The 18596-nt window shown below is 59.3% G+C and overlaps 1 protein-coding gene across 11 annotated transcripts in view; it reads right to left on the minus strand.

Annotated features, from left to right (window-relative positions):
- The window catches only part of SYT7 (synaptotagmin 7), a 59774-nt gene that overhangs the window by 3870 nt on the left and 37308 nt on the right, over window positions 1-18596 (minus strand). For 3 of the 11 annotated variants that reach the window (XM_059931720.1, XM_059931716.1, XM_059931721.1), the window contains 6 exons: window positions 17876-18244; window positions 13733-13855; window positions 8746-8881; window positions 4191-4461; window positions 583-752; window positions 132-246 (listed from right to left, as the gene is read on the minus strand). In XM_059931720.1, the coding sequence (XP_059787703.1) occupies window positions 132-246; window positions 583-752; window positions 4191-4461; window positions 8746-8881; window positions 13733-13855; window positions 17876-18244 (1184 nt within the window). The remainder of the gene's footprint in view (window positions 1-131; window positions 247-582; window positions 753-4190; window positions 4462-8745; window positions 8882-13732; window positions 13856-17875; window positions 18245-18596) is intronic. The other 8 variants (XM_059931727.1, XM_059931726.1, XM_059931724.1 and 5 more) reach the window with 5 other exon arrangements.

Raw genomic sequence — 18596 nt, forward strand, 5'->3', positions numbered from 1 at the left:
GGACTGGAGGTGGGGCACGGGGGACAAAGGTGAGGGCCACAGCCAGGACCCTGATGTCCACATGCAGCGAGGCTCCCGTGCGCCAGAACCTCCCTGGCCCGTGTGCCCTCTGCTGCGAGAAGCGCCAGCACCTGACGTGCCCCCGATGTCCATGGCTTTGAGGTTCCGGGCTTTGATGATGTTCACGATGATGGAGTTGGCAGAGGGGTTGTAGCAGAGAGACAGGAGCAACTCCCCTCGGCTCCCCTGGGAGGGAGGACAAGAGGGCTGTGGGGACAAGGGGAGGCCCCCCCCCCCCGCCCCAGGACCCCTCCACTTGGACCTGGGTGCTTACCCGCCCCCTCTGCCTGTCACCGATGCACACCTGGTCTCCCCTCATCCGGCAGGTCTGGGCCCTGCTCCCCAGGTTCTTTATCACAGCCCAGCCTCCCCTGAGATTGCGGGTGGGAATTCTGCTCCCTCAGGCCTGCCCACCTGCCCTACCCCACCCATAACCCTCCCAATTCCCTGAGCTTGTGAAGGGACTAGGACCCGGCCAGGATCTGCCAGCCTCCCAGCCAGGACCTGCAGGTGGGGCCTTACACTCCCATCGCTGCATGGCTTCAGATCCTTCCAGAAGGTCTGCATCTGGGTCAGGTCCACCTTGTTGAGGGGGATGGACACCTCCCCGATGGGGTCATTGCGGCTGAAGCGGTCGTAGTCCAGGACCTGGAGGTAGAGGACCCTCTGCACCACCTTCTCGTAGGGGAAACCTGGGAGACAGACAGCACAGGGGAAGAGCAGGACAGAGTGGCCACACGGGGCCGGGGCAGGGCAACGCTCCTCGGCAGGACGGCCCCGGGAGGAAGGGGAGGGCTGGCCCTGTGTCTTCCTGCTGCCACCCCACCTGGGTGCAGCCGGCAACACCCACGTTCAGGCCTTCCTGAAATGTTAGCAAGGACTGTCATGGTCTCATCTGTCTCCCTTGACAATTCTGCGAGGTGGATGGTATCTTGTCCATTTTACGGATGAGGAGACCGAGGCTCCGATGGCTTAACTTACCTGCCCAAAGTCCCACAGCTAATAAAGAGCAGACTGGGACCGTTCATTCACTGATTCATCACGTGTCCGTCTCGGTGACTGGGCAGTGGCCCCCTTGCTCTCTGGGCAGCCCTGCCACTGCCAATCATCCTGAGACAAGTCTGGGCAAGTGGCCCTGCCTGAGATGGCCACAGCTGGCAGAAAGCAAGCCCCAGGAGGACTCAGGGCAGAGGGAGATGGCAAAGGCAAAGAAAAAGCAGTAGACGCCTGTCCTAGGACTCCGCGCTTCCCCTTCCTCCTCCTGCCGATGCATCAGTCAGTCCTTCTGTCCTCCCTCATCAGACCGGCAGCTGTCCCTGTCTCCACCGCCACCTCCCCATCCAAGCCGCCGGCACCTCTTGCCTAGATAGTTGCAAGAGTTTCCAAACAGCCCTCCCCGCTTGTGTACTTTCTCCTACAGCCCCCTTTCAACACGGCAGCCAGAGTGATCTTTTAAAAATAGAAATCACATTATGATACTCTCCTGCTGAAAGCCTTTCAGTGGCTCCCAGGGCACTTAGAATAAAAGCCGTGCACCTTGCCTTGGCTTCAAGTCCTTCCACAACTTGGCCCGCTGTCCTCTCCCTGCTCATCTTGTGACCGCTCTTCACTCAGTGACTGAGCTCCAGCCACCCTGGCTTTTCCTGCCCCGGCCCCACCATGCCCCGTCCTGGCCTATCCTCTTCTGTCAGGTCTCAGCTTTCTTTCCTGACGTCCCAGATGGGGTCAGATCCCCTGTTTTATACACTAGCACTTTCCTTTCGCAGCACTTATCACAGGCTGTACTAGAGATTTATGTTTCCTTGAGTCTGACTCTCCCACTAGGCCAGAATTTCCAGGAAGGCATCTCTGTCCTCAACCACCGGATCCCAGCATCTAACACTGTTCCTGGCACATAGTAGGCACTCGATTAAATATTTGTTAAGTGAATCAATAATTGAACAAATGAATAACTGCCCACGAAAGGGCATGGAGTGTGCTGGGCTGGAGCAGGAGATGAGGCCAGAGCGGAGAGCCAGGGGAAGAAGCTTGGATGGGATGGTAGATACTAGGGAGCCGGGGGAGGTCTGAAGCTGGAGTCACGGCCTTAGGAGGCTTAGTCAGAGGAGGGGCTGGCCTCGGGGGGCAGGGGGTGCAGGCCAGCCTGGAGGCCTGAGGCGCTGAGATCCTGAACGAGGGTGTGAGCAGGAAGAAGAGAGGATACTTACTACCTTAGCTCAACTGGTGGAGAAGATGAAGGGAGAGGAAGGGTTCTGGAGGATTCTCGCACCTTTTGCAAAAGACGCTAGAAGCACAGAGTTACCTCTCACCAGAGCAGGTGCACTGGAAGAGGAAATCCTATGTTCCCTCAGCCCCAAGACTCTGAATTCCTTCAGGGCCTCTTCCTCATATTGAGGGGGGTTATGGGCCATGTCTTGCTCACCTCGGAGTACCCCAGGGACCTGTCCAGGTGACTTTTTTTTTTTGCCACGCTGCGTGGCTTGTGGGATCTTAGTTCCCTGACCAGGGATTGAACCCGGGTCCTTGGCAGTAAGAGCATGGAGTCGTAACCACTGGACTGCCAGGGAATTCCCCAGGTGACCTTTGGCATCCATTCAGGTAAAATGCATGAGGACAAGTGTTCTGGAAAGGTTGAAGGCTCCAAGAGGTCCCTGAGCCTGAGTCAGCTCTCTTCAACACCAGAGGAGGCAGTCTCCCATCTGGCAAACTCCTATTCATCCATCAGAACCCATCGTGAATGGCCTCTCTTCTGGGAAATGTTTTTCAGTGCCACCAAGGGGAGTTTATATTGGGTTCTTGCAGCATCTGTCATGCAATGTATGGCTTAATCATCTACACGTCTGTGTCCTCCAAGGAATGCCTTGAGGGTCACAATGGTTCCTCATTCTTTTCTGTACCTCAAGTACCCAGGACAGTGCCCAGCCCATACTTGATGCTGGGTAAATGTTTGCAGAAGGGATCAGTGGATTGGGGCTCTGCCCATAAATTTCACCCCACCAGCTGGCTACATACACCTGCAGACAGACAGCCAAGCCTCTCACTGGTTGTGCCATCTCTAAACCTGTTCCCATGCAGAACTGAGGAGGGAAGAAACGAACAAGCACTCACTAGCTCACCCTCAATGATTTATTTAGTGGGTGAGCTGGCTGTCACTGTGCCAGCTGAAGCGGTGGGATATCAAGTGGCTGGTACACCAGATGGGGAAGATTCCTGATTCCCTGGGGCACACACTGTAGGTTCTGAAGAGCCAGGGCACCAGGCAGTTGGTGTTGTAGGGATTTATTCTCACTGGTTGAACATGGCTGTCAGGAAAGGGTAATGGTTTCTCTAAGTGGGGTCCAGGCACCCAAAGGGCCTGGGACAGAAATCACTCCCTGATCACACACCCAGTTTCCTGGTTACCTTGAATCCTCAGAGACAAGAGATAAAGATGGGCCTGCAGGAGAGCGGAAGGATATTTGCCTCTAGGACCCTGGGGCATGGTTCAGAACTCTTGTTCCTGTGCATCTGGAGGGGCCTGTCCCGAGTAGGGGGAGGGGTCAGAGAAGGGGAGCCGATGGCGTGTGTTTAACAAACTGGTATAAAGTGTTTTCTGGGTGCTGTAAGTGCTTTCACAATTCACTGAGTTGTTTAACCCTCACTAGTATCTTTATTTTAGATGGGGAAACCATGGCACAGAGAGGTTCAGGAACTTGCCCCTGGTCACACAGCTAGTAAGTGGCAGAGCTGAGATTCAAACTCAGGCAGCCTGGGCCATGGTAAGGGGCCATGGGCTCTTACCCACTACACTATGGTCACTGCAGGTGCCCCACCTCTGGATCCTGTGGCTGCCTCCCTTCCTTCCTGCATGCCTGAGGATGGGTCCTGTGTCCGGGCAGTGGCCCAGCTTTCCTCTTCGGCCTCTGGCTGTGATGCTGGCTCCACTCAGCTCCGTAACCTCATCCCAGCTGGACACGGCACGCAGCAGGTTAACTGGGCCGAGTTACTCGCCTGTGTGTGTTGGTACGCGCGTGTGCGCGCGCCTGTACGTGTGCGTCTGTGCATGTGGTCACGTGGAGGGGGGAGGGTTGGGCGGGGGGGTGGAGGAGGGGACGAGGGGGACTCTGGGGGCAGGGGCAGCACAGCCTCACCTTCAAAGAGGAAGGTCTCGTTCCAGTGGGGGTTCAGGTTCTTCCGCTTCACCTTGGTCTCCAGCTTGTGCTTCTTGTCTGGCAGCAGGTAGATCTTGACGAAGGGGTCGCTGGTGCCGCTGAAGTCCTTGGCTGGCAGCTCCTGGGCCTTCATGATCTTCACGGTGAGCGTGGACTCCTGGAAGTTGTAGCCGACACTGAACTGGATCCGGCCCAGGTTCTCTCGGCTGCAGCCCTCGTGGACCTCGTCCTCCTCAGAGCCTGGGGAGAGCTGGGGACGGGGGGGAGAGGCAGGCAGCGCTGGGGAGGATTCTGCTTCCCTGAAGCCCCCTCTGCAGCCCAGCAGGGTTGGGAGGCCTCGCTGTGCCCAAGGCCAGTCCAGCCGCCTCCTCCCACTGGTCACCACGCGGGGCTGGTGGTGGCACATCCCACATTCAGATCTGGGCGAGGATGCTGAGGTGGAGGGCAGGTGCCTTGACCAGGGTCACATAGGGAGGGAGGGGCAGAGCCGGGACAGCCCCTGAACCCCAGAGCAGTGTGCACCCCACTTCCCAGCCTCTCCTCGGAGCCCCGGGTCTGCTTCGCCTCCCCTGGTGCACCCTGGGACCCCCCCCCAGCCCCCTCCTCTATCTTTCCACTCTTCCAACAGCCCTGCGGAGTCCCCTGTGAAATACACCAACACAAAAACCTGGGCTACAAAACAGATGAGGGAGATTGTTCTCATCTCAAAAGAGTTTACCACGATATTTCTTTGGAAAGTGACTCTCTGGGGTTCTGAGGATGATGTGATTTACAAAATGAGAGAGGCGAGTTTTCAGAAGCAACGTCTGTTTGTGTAAGGCAGGGACACTAAAAGTACAGATTCCCAGGCCCCATCCCTGGGGAGCCTCATTTGATGGGGCTGGGGTGGACCTGGGCGGCAGAATTGTGTAATAGGAGCCTCAGATGACAGTACTGCAAACCAAGGCTGAGGACCACTGGAAGGGAGGCTACACCTGCATTCAGTCCTCATCCCCCGGGGGTGGCACTTGAGCCGACCCAGCAACCGACAGACATGTGGGGGGTGGCATGGTGTCCCATTCCCAGGAGGATGTTGAAAAACTAGGAAGTAATTGGGGGGAGGGTCTCCCAGCCAAGTGTTTCCAGCTGTGGTTGCTCGTTGGGGACACCTGGTTAGGTTTTAGAATCTTGCCCATCCCCCAGCCACCTGGTGGTTAATAGATAACTAATAAGGACCTACCGTTTAGCACAGGGAACTCTACTCAGTACTCTGTAATGACCTATACGGGAAAAGAAGCTAAAAAAGAGTGGAGATATGTATACGTACAACTGATTCACTTTGCTGTACACCTGAAACTAACACAACATTGTAAATCAACTATACTCCAATAAAAATTTAAAATAAAAAAAAAAGCTCCCGAGGTGATTGGGTAAGAGCCAGGATGGGACTCAGGGTACCATATTTATTTTATTTTATTTTATTTTATTTTTTTTTTTTTTTACCATATTTATGACAAAACTGCTGGTACCAGTTTGCTTTCCATCCTTCCCCTGCGGGAGACTTCTCTGTGCCCTCCCCCTTCATCCTGGAGAGGTGACCCCAGGCTCTGAAATACTAACTAATACAGATGATAAGAATGTGTATAGTGTGCACCAACCGCGGCGGAAGACTCTTACATCACCTCTTCTTACTGAATCCTGACAACAGCCGGGAGAGGCAGTTATCACCGGTCTCTAGCTGAGGAGACTGGCTCAGAGAGGTTAAGTCATACGTCCAAGATTGCACAGCAGTATGGACTCTCTCTGACTTGAAAGCCCACTCTTTCCACCAAAACGGGCCCACATCCCAGGAAATTTTGAGACTTCCTCCTGCAAGCCAGTGAGGACTCAACTGCCCTAGGCGAGGAGCATGCAAATCACACTAACGTTAGTAACTACCATGCTCCTTGTACTGTATGCTTTGCCCTCCTCTACTCCCTACAACATCCTGATGAGGCAGGCCCTACCGTGCTCCAACTTGGTTGGGGGCACAGAAAGATTACCGCCTCAAGTTGCCTGTGACTAAGAGATGAGCCCGGAGTTCGAACCCAAGTCAGCGCCCAGCCACCATGAGTGCCCTTCCAGCTGCCCTCACTCTCACACTCACATCTGGGGCTTCACTAGCCACACCCCTGGTCCTGCCTGGAGGTGGAAGGGGGGCTGAGCTGCCTCCCTTGCTCTTCTCACAGTGGAAGCGGGTCCCTCAAGCCCTGCCCCTTGGCGGGATCCAGGCAGCCCTGCAAGCTCCACCCAGGCCCGCTGAGAATCTGGCTTCCCGACCCAGATCCAGTTTTCCCCTGGAATTCCTTCCTTCTCCTCTTACCAGCCCCACTCCCTTTTAACCTCAGTTTTTGCATCTGTAGAATGGGACCATGAGACAGACCTATGTTACGGGGTTCCAGGGACTGTTAAGGGGGGGGTCTACATCACTTTCGTGGTCCTGCTCTGTGGCCTGGCCCCTGCCACTGCTGGCAATGGACTGAGAGCCTGGGCATGCAGTCTCTGCCACGACCACTTGCCCCTCCACATTCCTTCTAAAGTTGGGGTGGAGACCCTGGTGACTGGAGCCCAGGTGGCCCCAGCCTCACCTGAGGCTGGTCACTTGGATCTTGATTCCCAAACAAGGTAGTCTGGGGTGAGAGGCCCAAGCTGGGCCAGTGGACTTCACCTCAGAAGTGGGCAGTGGCTCTGTGCCCACCCCCAGCTTTCCCAAACCACAGCCCTGAGCCTTAATTAACCAGCTGGGGCAGGGCCTGGATCTGTTTCCATGGCAACCAGGCTAGCCACCCCCACCAAGGGCTGGAGGAGGTGCTGCCTGAGCCCCAGCTCTGGCAGAAGTAAGCAGGGCAGGAGTAACTCAGATGGGGATGCGGCCCAGCCTCCTCTCTGACCCCATCCCCTCAGTCCCTTTGTCTGTAAGGCTGCGGGTGCCCGACTCCTGTTTCTCCACGCCTGGGGCAGGGAGATCAGCCCATGGTTTACTTCTGCCCTGTTCATCTTCATCATCACTATTAATGCCAGTGACCCAGCTTTGGCCTAGGGCTAGGCAATTAGACCCTGCCTGCCCACCTCTGAGCATCTGCTGAGCACGTGAGAGGGCGCTGGGGCCTGCACTTCCTCCTTCTGCCTGCGGCTCTTGGCTCCTCCCCGGGGGCAGCAATGGGTAGGCAAGCTAGCTGGGAAAGGGCCGCCCCTTCTGGGAACCTGGCTACCGGGAAGCTGTAGCCAATTAAGAGGCTGCACAGGGAGGCAGGATGGACTGTGGCGACGGCCTGTCCAGAGGAGAGGATGGCCGGGCTGGTCTACATGGATGGGGGAAGACAGAGAGGAGGTGGTGGAGGCCCAGGCACTGAGGGCCCAGGGGGCAGGGAGAAGGGGAGAGGTGGGGGGGGCCCAAGGGAGACCAGATCTGGAACATGGAAAATCTGCATCCGAGAGAAACGCAGATTTGGGGGCCCGTAGCGGGCTTGCTGACTGGGAATATGCATTTTAACAAGATCCCCCAGTGATTCGTGTGCCTATCACAAGTTGAGAGGCGCTGGGCTAGAAAAGAGGAGTGCGGATGGTTGGTTAGAGCTGGCCGAGCCCTGAATGGCAGGAGGGTGGGGCCTGGGGGCTCCGGGGGCCCCGGGGGAGGCTGGGGGCTGTGGTGTCAGAGGAGTGGGCAAGGGGCCTCTGAATTGAATGATGTCAGGTCTGGCGAGGGCCTGAGAGCCCACCGAGCCCCCTTCCCTCTCTCTTTGGGAGGAAGGGGGGAGACAGGGAGGAGGGAAGGGGGAAGAGGACGGGGGGGCCCAGGTCCCAGTAGGAACCTAGCAGGCACCGGGTTCCCACCCTCACGTCCTCGCCAAGCCTTCCTGGAAACCCTGGGCTGCCAAGCCTGTGACTGACTCCCGCCTGAAATCTCCAGCTGCCAAATCACAGTGTGCTCACTCGCCCCGGGGCCTTGGTCCCTCCAGGAGCTCTTTGGAAAGTACAGATGAGGCAAACGGCTGTGACTCACTGCTGCCACCAGGGGGCGCCATGTGAAGCCACAACCTCTCCCGTGGTGAAAACACCCCAGATCCACAAGACAGGGATCCCGGGAGGCTGGGGTGTGGACAGGAGAACCCCAGCACAGCTGTCCCCTCATAGGGACTAGGACCAGAGGAGTTCTGCTCTCCTGTTCTCTTTGGGCCTCAGCTGGCCCCCCCAGCCATGGGGATTGGGGATGGTCCCTGGGATGGGGAGATGAGACCCGCTCCACTGGGAGCGCCACCGGAGACCGCTACTCAGTGGGATGCCACTCCAAGAGAGGGGACACCTTCCGCCCCCCAGTCCTCGCTCCACTAGCCTTTCCTTCTAGGATCTCATAGCAGGTTTCTTGGGCCCCTGCTCAATCCAGAGACTGGAGGAGGATGGGAATTCTTAGTCTCTCTTGACAGATGACCATGCTGGTTCCCCTGCATGACCCCCACGCTGTCACCAATCTCCACACCTGCCCCTCCCCCTGCCCCGGGCCTCCTGCCCTTCTCACCATGAGCATCTCACTGGTGAGGGAGTTGACGAGATCTGAGACGGAGGAGCGGGGCTCGGTCCGGCGGTCAGACTCATCGTGGGGCGTCTGGCCCGGCACTGGGGCTGTGTTCACTGCCTTCCCTCCGGTAGGCAACCTGGGGGTAGGAGGAATCCGAATGAGCATGGAGCTAGAGGTGGGCTGGGCTGGGCTGGGCACCACGGGTCTGGGTGGCAGCAGAACCTTCTGAGACCCAAGTAGCTGCCACCTCCTGCGGGCCAGCAGGAACTACGCTTTTGTCCATGGGCGCAGGGCCGTCCCCCTCGCCTCTGCCCCAGGGTGATCCGGCTTTGACTTCCCCTGGCAGGTGCTTTTTCGGCCAGTGTTCCCACTCCTCCTGTTCCCCAGAAAATCCCCCACCCTTCAGCCCCTGCTTGCATGGTGGTCCCTGAACATCCTCCCTCTCCAGAGGTTCCATCCATCCCTGCTTGCCCCAGCCTGGGAGGCCGGCGGGGAGACTCCCAAGACGTCGTGTCCTCTCTCCGCGTCATTACCCTAGGCAAACACGCCCAGAGCACCTGTTTCCTGGAGGCCCCACCTGTTTGTTCAGGCTCAGCGGGAACACAGGTGCCCTTTAGACACGAGACTGACCAGGTGAGCTCAGGACCACTGTCCACACAGCTCTGTCCAATAGAACTTCCTATGTCCACCCATGGTTATTGAGCATTTGAAATGTGGCCAGTATGACTGAGAACTGAATTTTCACGTCTGTTTGACTTAAACTAATTTAGATTTAAATAGCCACCGATTGGACAGGGCAAATCTACACCCCCCTTGCCCAAACCCGACCCTTCTCCCACTCTGAGGACTACACGTTTGATAAGGCTCTCGCCCAGGGTCAGAGAAAGACAGGGTCCCACCGAAAAACCCCAGATCTGACAGCTCCACTCCAGACCCTGTCTGCACCCCGGCTCCACGCTGCCCCCGGCAAGCTGAGCTCTCTGGCCCAGAGGCTGGGTGGTGAGCCCAGTCTCCGTCTAACTGGGGTTCAGGAAGGGGGCATTAAAAGCCTGCCCAGGGACCAGGCTGGAACATCCCGTGAGGAGGAGAGATGGGGGCAGGCAGCGAGGAAGACGGGGTGATGGGGAGCACAGGGCTCGGGATGGGCTACAGTAGAACAGCTTCGAGAGTACCAGAGCCACAGACTCAGAGACACACACAGGCTGGACACAAGCCATGGCCCTCGGAATGGACCAGCCGCCAGCACACGGTTGACTACGACAGGCAGACAGACATGCACAGTATATGCCAGGCCCTGGAGGTGAGACACCAGGACCCAACAGCAGGGTGTATGGGCGCGCACACACACACACACACACACACACACACACGCGTGCACACAAGCCTGACAGACACCCAGGGCGACAGGGAGAGAATGGCAGGGGCAAGCAGGCAGGTCAACCAGAGCAGCAAGATGACAGACATACAGCGACGTGCACACTTAGATCCTGAGAGGACACACATTCAGGGAGGCCCCGGCACGCCAAGGTGCGCGTGTGAATTGGGAAACGCTGAAACCAAAGAGCAGGGAGCGGTTTCAGGGACAGACACTCTGAGAATCAGAGGAACGGCGCACCTGCTGTGAGGGCCTGGCCTGGCCCGGACGACACGGAAACGCCCCACCCCAGCCGGGACGCGCGGGGCGCCCTCCCAGAGGTGCGGCCAGAGCAGAGCACGCGCACATATACACACGCGGACACGTGCTCACACAGACAGGCACAGGGAGGAGGAGGAGACCGAAATAGCTGGAGAGGTAAAGTCAGGTTAAAAATAGAGTGGGAGAGGAGGAGAGAGCCGAGATTGACTGCTGAAGGTATGAGAAAGTCGGAGTTATTTTGGCCACACCACAGCACCAGCACAGCTGCGAAGCAGCCTGGGAAGAGATGGTCAGCGCCACTGAAGCTATCGGAGGTCACAGGACAGAAAGAGACAGAGAGACAGGAGCACAGAGGCAGAGGGAGAGGCGGAGGGCCCGTCACTGGCCCAGGGACATCCCTGTGAGGAGCAGATGGGAGGGAGGAGACGGGGAGGGAGAGAGAGAGAGGCCGAGAAAGGTTAGTCGGAGGCGAGTGAAGAGGCTGCAGGGTGCACGAGGGGACAAGGAGGAGCAAGGCCGCCGAGAGGACAGGCAGAGAGGAGGCGGGGGACACACACCGGGACAGAAGAAACATGGTGGCTTCGGAGCCAGGGCAGCGTGGGGGTGGCCAGGTCCCGCCCTGCCCCGCCCCCGACTCCGGTGGGGGTGGGGCCACGGGGGAAACCATTCGGATCCCAAGGAGCGAGGGTGAGAGGGATGGCTGAGAGCACGAGGTGCGCATAGGTGCAGGGCAGCATGGGTGAGGTGGAATGGGCACAGCAGGGCGTGGGAGCCAGGGGCGGCCTTGGCCTCCTTCCCTCCCTCCTGGGCCCAGCAGCATTCTGAAGTTCCTGGGGCCCCGGCGCTGAGGCCCAGGGGCTTGGGGGATCCTGGATGCGGGGCTTCAGGGCCACCAAGGACCCTGGGAGTGGGGGGCAGCGACTTGCTAGATGCACCCCACCTTGCTTGGGACCTGGAGTGGCCACTCCTCCTCCCGGGGCACCCCCGTCTCCCAGGACCCTGCTGCTAATAGACCTCAGGGGGCAGAATGTCCTCCCCAACAACAGCCAAGGGCCACCCACCCGTTACCCCGGTGACATCCGGCCAAGGGGTCAGCTGGGTGGAGAAAGGGGCACTGGGGCCGAAGGGCAGACCCTGGGTCTGGAGGCAGAAGCTGAGGAGGAAGGGACAGCTGACCCAAGCCCATCATTCCAAAATTCATGCAGCCAGGAACCCAGAGGGGTGGAGCCCTAAAGCGCCTTGTGGGTGGTGCTAATGCCAAGCTTGGGGATGGGGAGAGTGCCGGGCAGGAAGCACCCTTGCAGTGGCCGATCGCCTGGGAACCCCCCCAAGAGCCACGAGAAATGAGCTTCCAGGATGGGGTGGGCGTGACCGGGTGGGAATGGCCTGTGTCCACTGGGAAAGTCGGGCTGGGTTGGGGCGTGGGCGCAGGGCCTCCAGCTCCACACCCACCTTTCCCAGGAAGGCAGGGGACGACTGATGTAATGATCAGAAGGGGTGAGTGTGTTAAAATATGGAGTGAGACCTAAGTGGCAAGGAGGTAAAAATAGGCTGTGGGTGAAAATGGAGCCAGTTAATTAACACATGGGTGATGTGAAATCTCGTTTCCAGCCTGCATCTGCTCCCTCACGCTTCACACCTTTCTCGACAAGGGGGTCCTTAGCAGGTTTTCAGAGGGCTCCAGCCCTGCTCCTGCAGCCTCTGGCCCATGGCCCCTGGCCCTCTCCCCATGGCCCTCTGGCCCGCCTGCAGCCCAACTCTGAGCCCTGAGCTCAGGAAGCCAGGACCCCGGTGGCTCCAGTGGGTTGGAGGTGGCAGACTCCGTTCCTCCCGCACCCCAGGACTTGGGCTCAGGGTGTGACACCATCTGTACCACTGAGTGAAAGAGCTGGTCCCACTCTCCCCTCCCACTCTCTGGGGACTTCTGGTTTTGTCCACCATAGACATGCAACTGTGAACTCGGGACGGGAAGAAAATAAGAGAGTTGGTTTCCAGAAGCCACCAGAGGGACAGGCAAGTCAGCTAACTCGGCCTGTCCTTCCCTAACACACAGGCCCCTGGCAGCAGCCCGGGACAGTCCCTTCCTGCACCTTCAGGCCTCTTAATAAGCAAGTGTCAGGGTCTCCACCTGGCTGACAGGCTCTGCCAAGTGCCGCAGTCCGAGGCTCTGCTCCCTCATTAGAGGCTTAGCATGTCCGAGCTCGAAGGGGGTCACCCTGTCCAATCCTTCATTCGACAGGTGAGGAAGCAGAGGCCCAGAGAAGGGCTGTGACTTGCCCAAGGTTGCAGAACGAGGCTCTGGTAGCAGAGCTACAAGGAGGCAGCCTGGCTGCCGGGCCACACTCTCCTGGAGGCCTTTTCTGATGAAAAGTACACCTGACCAAGGTGATGAGCCCTCCTCCCACGACTACAGGTGTGTGGCTGGCCCAGCCCAAGGCCAGGTGGGAAAAAGCGGCCAGACCAGGTGCAGGATCATCCCACCTTAGTGATGCTGCCTGAACCCTGGGACCTCTGACCTTTCCCCGTCCCCTTCCCCGTGAGAGCGCTTCTAACGGGAGCATCAGAAGATGCCTCCCTGCATTCCGGATGGCCAGGGCCACGGATGGTTGAATGCCCAGGCCTCGGCTCAGCCTGTGCTGTGGCCACACAGGCTACTCCTGAGGGCCAGCAGCAGGGCTCCCGGTGACAGAGGGCCTGACCAGCACCTGCCGGCTGCTCTCACCCCCCCACCCCCTATCCCATTTCCTCCTCCTGGTACCTCGGGCTCAGGGGCTGCCTTTCTGGTCACCAGGCCTCTCCCAGGCCCCAGACCCTCCCCACCAGGGGCTCCTCTTCCATCAGCCGAGGGCAGCCGTATCACATCTCTGCAGCGGGGTGGGGGGTGTGACCATCACCCCAGCGGGACCTCCAGGCAAGAGGGAGGTTGAGGTGGCGGGGATGAGGGAGAACAGGCTGGCGCCCCTTCCCTAACATCCCCGCCGCTCACCAACCACCGGAGAAACTGGGATTTCTGGGTCGGGGTGGGGCAGAGATGAAAGATGAGGGTGCAGCAGAGGGGAGCCAAGCGGGAAGATGGGGCAGAAAGGCTGGCTTGCTCCGGGCGAGGGCAGGCATGCCCGGGGAGCAGGCTTGATCCAGAATGGTCCCAGGACAGCCACACGGGCCTCAGACCTGAGGGACACCCCCAGGGTGGCACGTGTGAGGGCACCGGCTGGGGAGGGGGCTGTCCTCCCGCTCCAGCATCCGCTGAAGGCGCCGCCGCCTCGTCCAGCGACCGGCGGTCGAGGCTGGTGGCCTCTCCACGCCTCCTTCTCTGCCGCCGCCGCCGCAGGCCCTCGCCTGTGCTCGTACCTCTTGTCCCCCTGAGCGTTCTGGTTCTGCTGGGTTCCTGGGTTTTGCAGGTCAGGGATATTGGCAAAGTCATCCTGTTCCGAAAGCCCTAAGACCAAGGATAGCACCACCATCCGGCCTTCCCTGCCAGGGGTGGGCAGCCCACCAGCCAGGGTGAAAGGAGGAGGCCCCAGGGGCGGGGGCGGGGAGGGGAAGGAGAGAGAGACAGAGACAGAGACAGAGACAAAGAGAGAGAAGAAAAAAGCGTAAGAAACTGGCCCTGCAGAAGAGAAACCAAACTTCAGCACTGTCAACAGTTGTAGAGCAGAGCAGCAGGAGGCGGGGGACAGAGGGGAGGTGTCCACGGCCTGAGACCCAGCTAGCCACGGGGAAGGGGCTGGGCAGAGGCCTGCGAGGTGGCGTGTGGCTGGGACGTCCCAAGGAAACACACGGGGAAGGCTGGGGGGAGTGGAGCCCAGGCCCTGGGACACGGTCCCTTTCCAAGGTTGATTCACCTCCGGCTGAACAAAGGCCAGAGGCTACTCGCTCAGACCATCTGGGCACCTGGGAGAAGAGGGAGGGCTGTGCTGCCATCTTGCTTGGGGACCGCGCGCGTGGGTTTGGGCTCCCAGGCGGGAGGTTCTCAGAAGGTATGGAGATCCAATGGGCACTGCACCCAGTTAAGCCCCTCATAAAGACATCTCTGGGTCCTCTGGTCAGCCAGGTGTGCTTGATGCCAGGAGGGGGTCTCAGGAGCTCCCTCCCCCAGGTCCCTGGACACACGGCCCATTGGAGGAGAATGCGAGTCTCTTCCGGCGTATGGCGTGCTGGCCGTCGCGGGCCTTCTCCAGCGTCCCCCTTCCTGGAGATCCGGGGAGTAACCACCGAGGCTTCTGGGGCCAGTTCAGGGGCCTCTCCTTAGAGAAGCAGTCCAGAAGTCATCGAAAGGCAAAGGCGGAGAGAGAGAAAGTGCAGGAAGCTGGCAAGGTCTGGAGACGTCCCGGCAGGACTCGAGGTAGCCTGTGTCTGCGGTGAGGACATTCTGGAGGAGGCTGGCGGGATCCTGCTCCGAGTGAGGCTCAGTCCAGGTGGACAAGGGGTCGCCATGTGGGCAGCAGTGTGCGGCCAGAGGTCAAGGTGAGACATCTTTAGTGTGAGGCTCTCTCGGAGAATCGCTGGGCAACTGCGGGGCTGCCTGCACTTTCCGGGGGTGAAAAGCGACCCTCTGCCTCTCAAAACCATCTGAGTTCGTGGGTGTCTTCTGGGTGCTTTGCTAAGCTCCTCCAGTGTTGAGCTCTCATCTGAACAAGGGGAGAGGGATTCTTGGATGGGGCAGACATGAAAGCATGTCTCAGGAAGGGCCAAGGGAAAGATGGTAAGCCTGATGGAAGGTCTGGAGGGTGGGAGATCCTGGGTTAGGAAGTCTACGACTTCAACCACCATCCAAGAGGGCAAGGTTCAGAGAGGAACCGCTAGCTATGGCTGTTTTCCAGAGAGGCTGTCAAAAAGGGAACTCTACCAGTGAGAAATGACAACCGAGGGGAGGGGCGGGGGTCCGGGGGTCTTGGAAAATGGGAGATGGCCGTGTGGTCCGAAGCTAGGTAGGTGCTGCCTTCTTTGTCTTTGCATCTTTGTCCTGGGCACAGTTGCTCCAGGCTGACACTTGCAGTGGCATCTAACTTTTGGGAAACAACTCCCCCCACCTTCCCTCAGGACGAATCCTCATTTTCTTTGTTCCCTGCCCACCGGTACTGTTTCAGAGTTGGTAAAATTCCATTTGGCTGCTTGGGAGCTGGTTGTGCTGGGGGAAGGCAAACCCGACGAAAACAACATGTTTTTCCCTGGTTAATGCATTTTTTGGATACTCCTTTTTCTCTTCCTAAAAACAAAACGGCTCCTCTGCATAAGTTCCCGATTTGTCGTTCTCCGTGGCATCACGGGGCACAGGGGCGAGAATGAAGGGCAAGAGGTGGAGATTTGGGGGAAAAGCTAGTGGTGTTGGGAGGAGTCACATCCACGAAGCAGGAGGAATGCCTTCTCCCTGCAAGGGGGGGGTGGGATCTCGGGGGGGGGCCTGGTTAGCCTTCTCACCCCGACTCTCTACCTGGGCCACCAGCATTTGGGGCAAGAGGAGGGCGTCAGAAGCACGCCAGCTAAACTGTAAGGCAGGGGTCAGGGGCCGGCAAACTACAGCTGGTGGCCTGTTTTTGTACAGCCCACAAGCTAAGACTGGTTTGTACATTTTTAAAGGATTGTTTAAAAAAAAATGTGATTGAGACCACATGTGTCCCTCAGAGCCTAAATTGTTTATAATCTGGTCCTTTACAGAAAAAGTTTGCTGACCCATGCTGTGAGGGACTACAGGTGGAAGAGGTAGGGGGATGAGGTGAGCTCTGGAGGTGGCCAGCAGGTGAGGGGCACGGAAGCGGCGGTGGGCAGAAGAAGCGCAGACAAAGATGCTGGCACATGAGTGATGTTCATCAAATCTTCGCCAGCTAGAGAGGCGGGGAAGAGTGGGGCTTTCCTGCAGCTGGTTCTTTTCTTCCCAGAGCCCAGGCATAGCCCTTGCCCCCATGCGATGGCTGCTAGAATGCAAGGCAGGGGGATGGCTGTGCAGAGAGCAGCCTGCAGTCAGGAGCAGCAGAGGGTTGCAGGCTTCTGGCTGGTTCTCAGCTCTGTTCAAGCCACAGCAGAACCAATTCCCACCACTCTCCTAATCCACGCTGGTGCCACGGCATCCGTCCCAGAACAAACCGCCAGCTGGAGGCCAGGAGGCTCTGCTGGGCGTCTTGTCTCATGCAGGCATCCAGCTGGATTCCCAAGGGTCCTTGGGTGGGGGAAAGCCCCAACAGATGCGCTGCCCGGTTTTGCCAAGTAGAGTCACAGGCGGCATGTCCTGCCTGGCCAGGGCCATAGGCCACTTGCATGGGTATGGGAAGCTGGCGCGGTGGGGTGTCTTCCATTGCGGTGCTCCTTCCAGGGGCAGCACTCCCGACCACCCTTTCGGGCTGGGGTCTCAGCCAGAGAGGCAGGATGCTCTGAGGACTTGTTTGCCTTCAGAATCCCCACATCTTGCCAATGAGCTGGGCCTTGACCTTGGCCTTCCCCTTCCTCCTCCCTTTCTCCTCTCCCAGGCTTAGTGTGCTGGTCTCCTGCTCCGTGAAAAGTGCTCCCAGGAAAGACCTGGGTGATGAGAATAATCCCCAGAGCCTGGAAGGAAGGTCACGTTAGGCCAGAGGAAGGAGGTGATGTCAAGGACTGAAGCCCAGGCCTGTCCTGGGCTCTGAGAGTGAGTGTAGATGCCCAGAGGGACACTAGGGAGAGGGCACCCTGGGCAGGGTTCTACCAGTGAGGGCGGGGCAAGTGGGGCACACGGTGGGGGGCGTCGGGGGACACACACACACAGCAGAGGGGAATGGCTAAGGCCAGACACCGATGGTGTCTTGTTACTTCTCTGACCTGTACTCGTGAAAGAGGGCTCCGATTCAGAAACATTTTCTAAAGCTTCGGGGGGGAACATCCGAGGTTTGTCCTCAGGGAATGGGTCATGGCGGGAGCCAGGGAGGGAGCTGGAGGGGGGCAGGTGGCTACAGAAGGTCGGAGAGGCAGAGGACAGGGCCCACAGCAGGGACAGGGGAAGTGGGAGGGAGGGAGGGAGGGAGGAAGTGGCGGCAGGAAGGTGAGCAGAGTTGGGTTACAGGGAAGACGGAAACTGGAGGGGAGGAGGCGAGGCCTGGCCGATGGAGTGAAGGAGGCCAGGTTTGGGAGGAGAGGAGGAGAGAGGTCACAGGAGAGCAGGGAGCGGAGGGAGGCCAGGAGAGCCTGGGACTGGCTGGGAAGGGGAGAGACAGATGCGGGGATCTCAGCAGCATCCCCTAGTGTCTCCACTGACTTTTAGGGAGGAACTTCTCCAAGCCCTGGGGGCACCGAGCGGGGCTGGGGTCCTCAGAGGGGTGGCTCAGATACAAGTCCTTCCACGGGGGGCTTTAGGCACGAGCCGCAAGCCACAGGAGGCTGGGGAGGGGGCAGCGGAGTCTGCTGGGCACCGTGCCTCGGAGATGGAGGGCTAAGAGTCGTTCTGGGCCAGCCACTCCCAAGGAGACAGGGAGGAAAGAGGCTGGGTCGGGGAGGGGGGTGGCCGGGCCACTCAAGGGGGGGACTTACAGGAAGGATTTCATGTCCAAGCCTCGGTTTCGAATCTGCCCCACCACGTGGTCCCAGCTGCCTGGGTTGGAGCGGCTGCGGCCGCCGGCCGGCCGGTACTTGGAGCCGGCCGAGGAGCCCTGCCGAGCCTGGCCCCGGCCGTAGGCCCGAGAGTTGGGGCCCGGCACCGAGGCCACGTGGGCCTGCAGCTGGCCCAGGCTCTGGCTGGTGGTGGGCTGGCTGGTCTGCCGGCCCCGCTGGTGCTGGCTCAGCGGCTGCTGCAGGCTCTGCTGCCGCATCAGAGTGCAGGGTCGCTGGCATTTCGGCTCTCCCGTGGAACTGGGGATAGACTCAAGGGTAGTGGTCGTGGACAGAGTGGAGTCCTCGAAACTTGGGCCGGGTGGAGGAGAGGAGAGAAAGGAGAAGCAGGTGAAGGGATCACAGTGGAGGAGAAAGAAGCCTAGGGCCAGGACGAGGAGGCCCCAGTATGGGGCGCGCTCTGCCGGACCTCGCCGGGCCTCCATCGGAGTTGTCGCCTCTGCCGTCGTCGCTGCCTCCCCCTCAGCCAGGCGGCCGCGGAGCCCCGCGCCCACCCTGAGGCCCCCAGGCCGGCCCCACCCAGCAGCCCCCCGGCCTGGCCCTGGCTCAGCTAGTGCCCGATACCTCCTGTCTGAGCCGACCTCTGAGCTGGTCTGGGTGGGCCGCGGGAGCTGCGGAGGCTGCGTGGTGAAGGCAGGTCCCA

The sequence above is a fragment of the Balaenoptera ricei genome, chromosome 8, assembly GCF_028023285.1.
Source record: "Balaenoptera ricei isolate mBalRic1 chromosome 8, mBalRic1.hap2, whole genome shotgun sequence".
Taxonomy (NCBI): domain Eukaryota; kingdom Metazoa; phylum Chordata; class Mammalia; order Artiodactyla; family Balaenopteridae; genus Balaenoptera; species Balaenoptera ricei.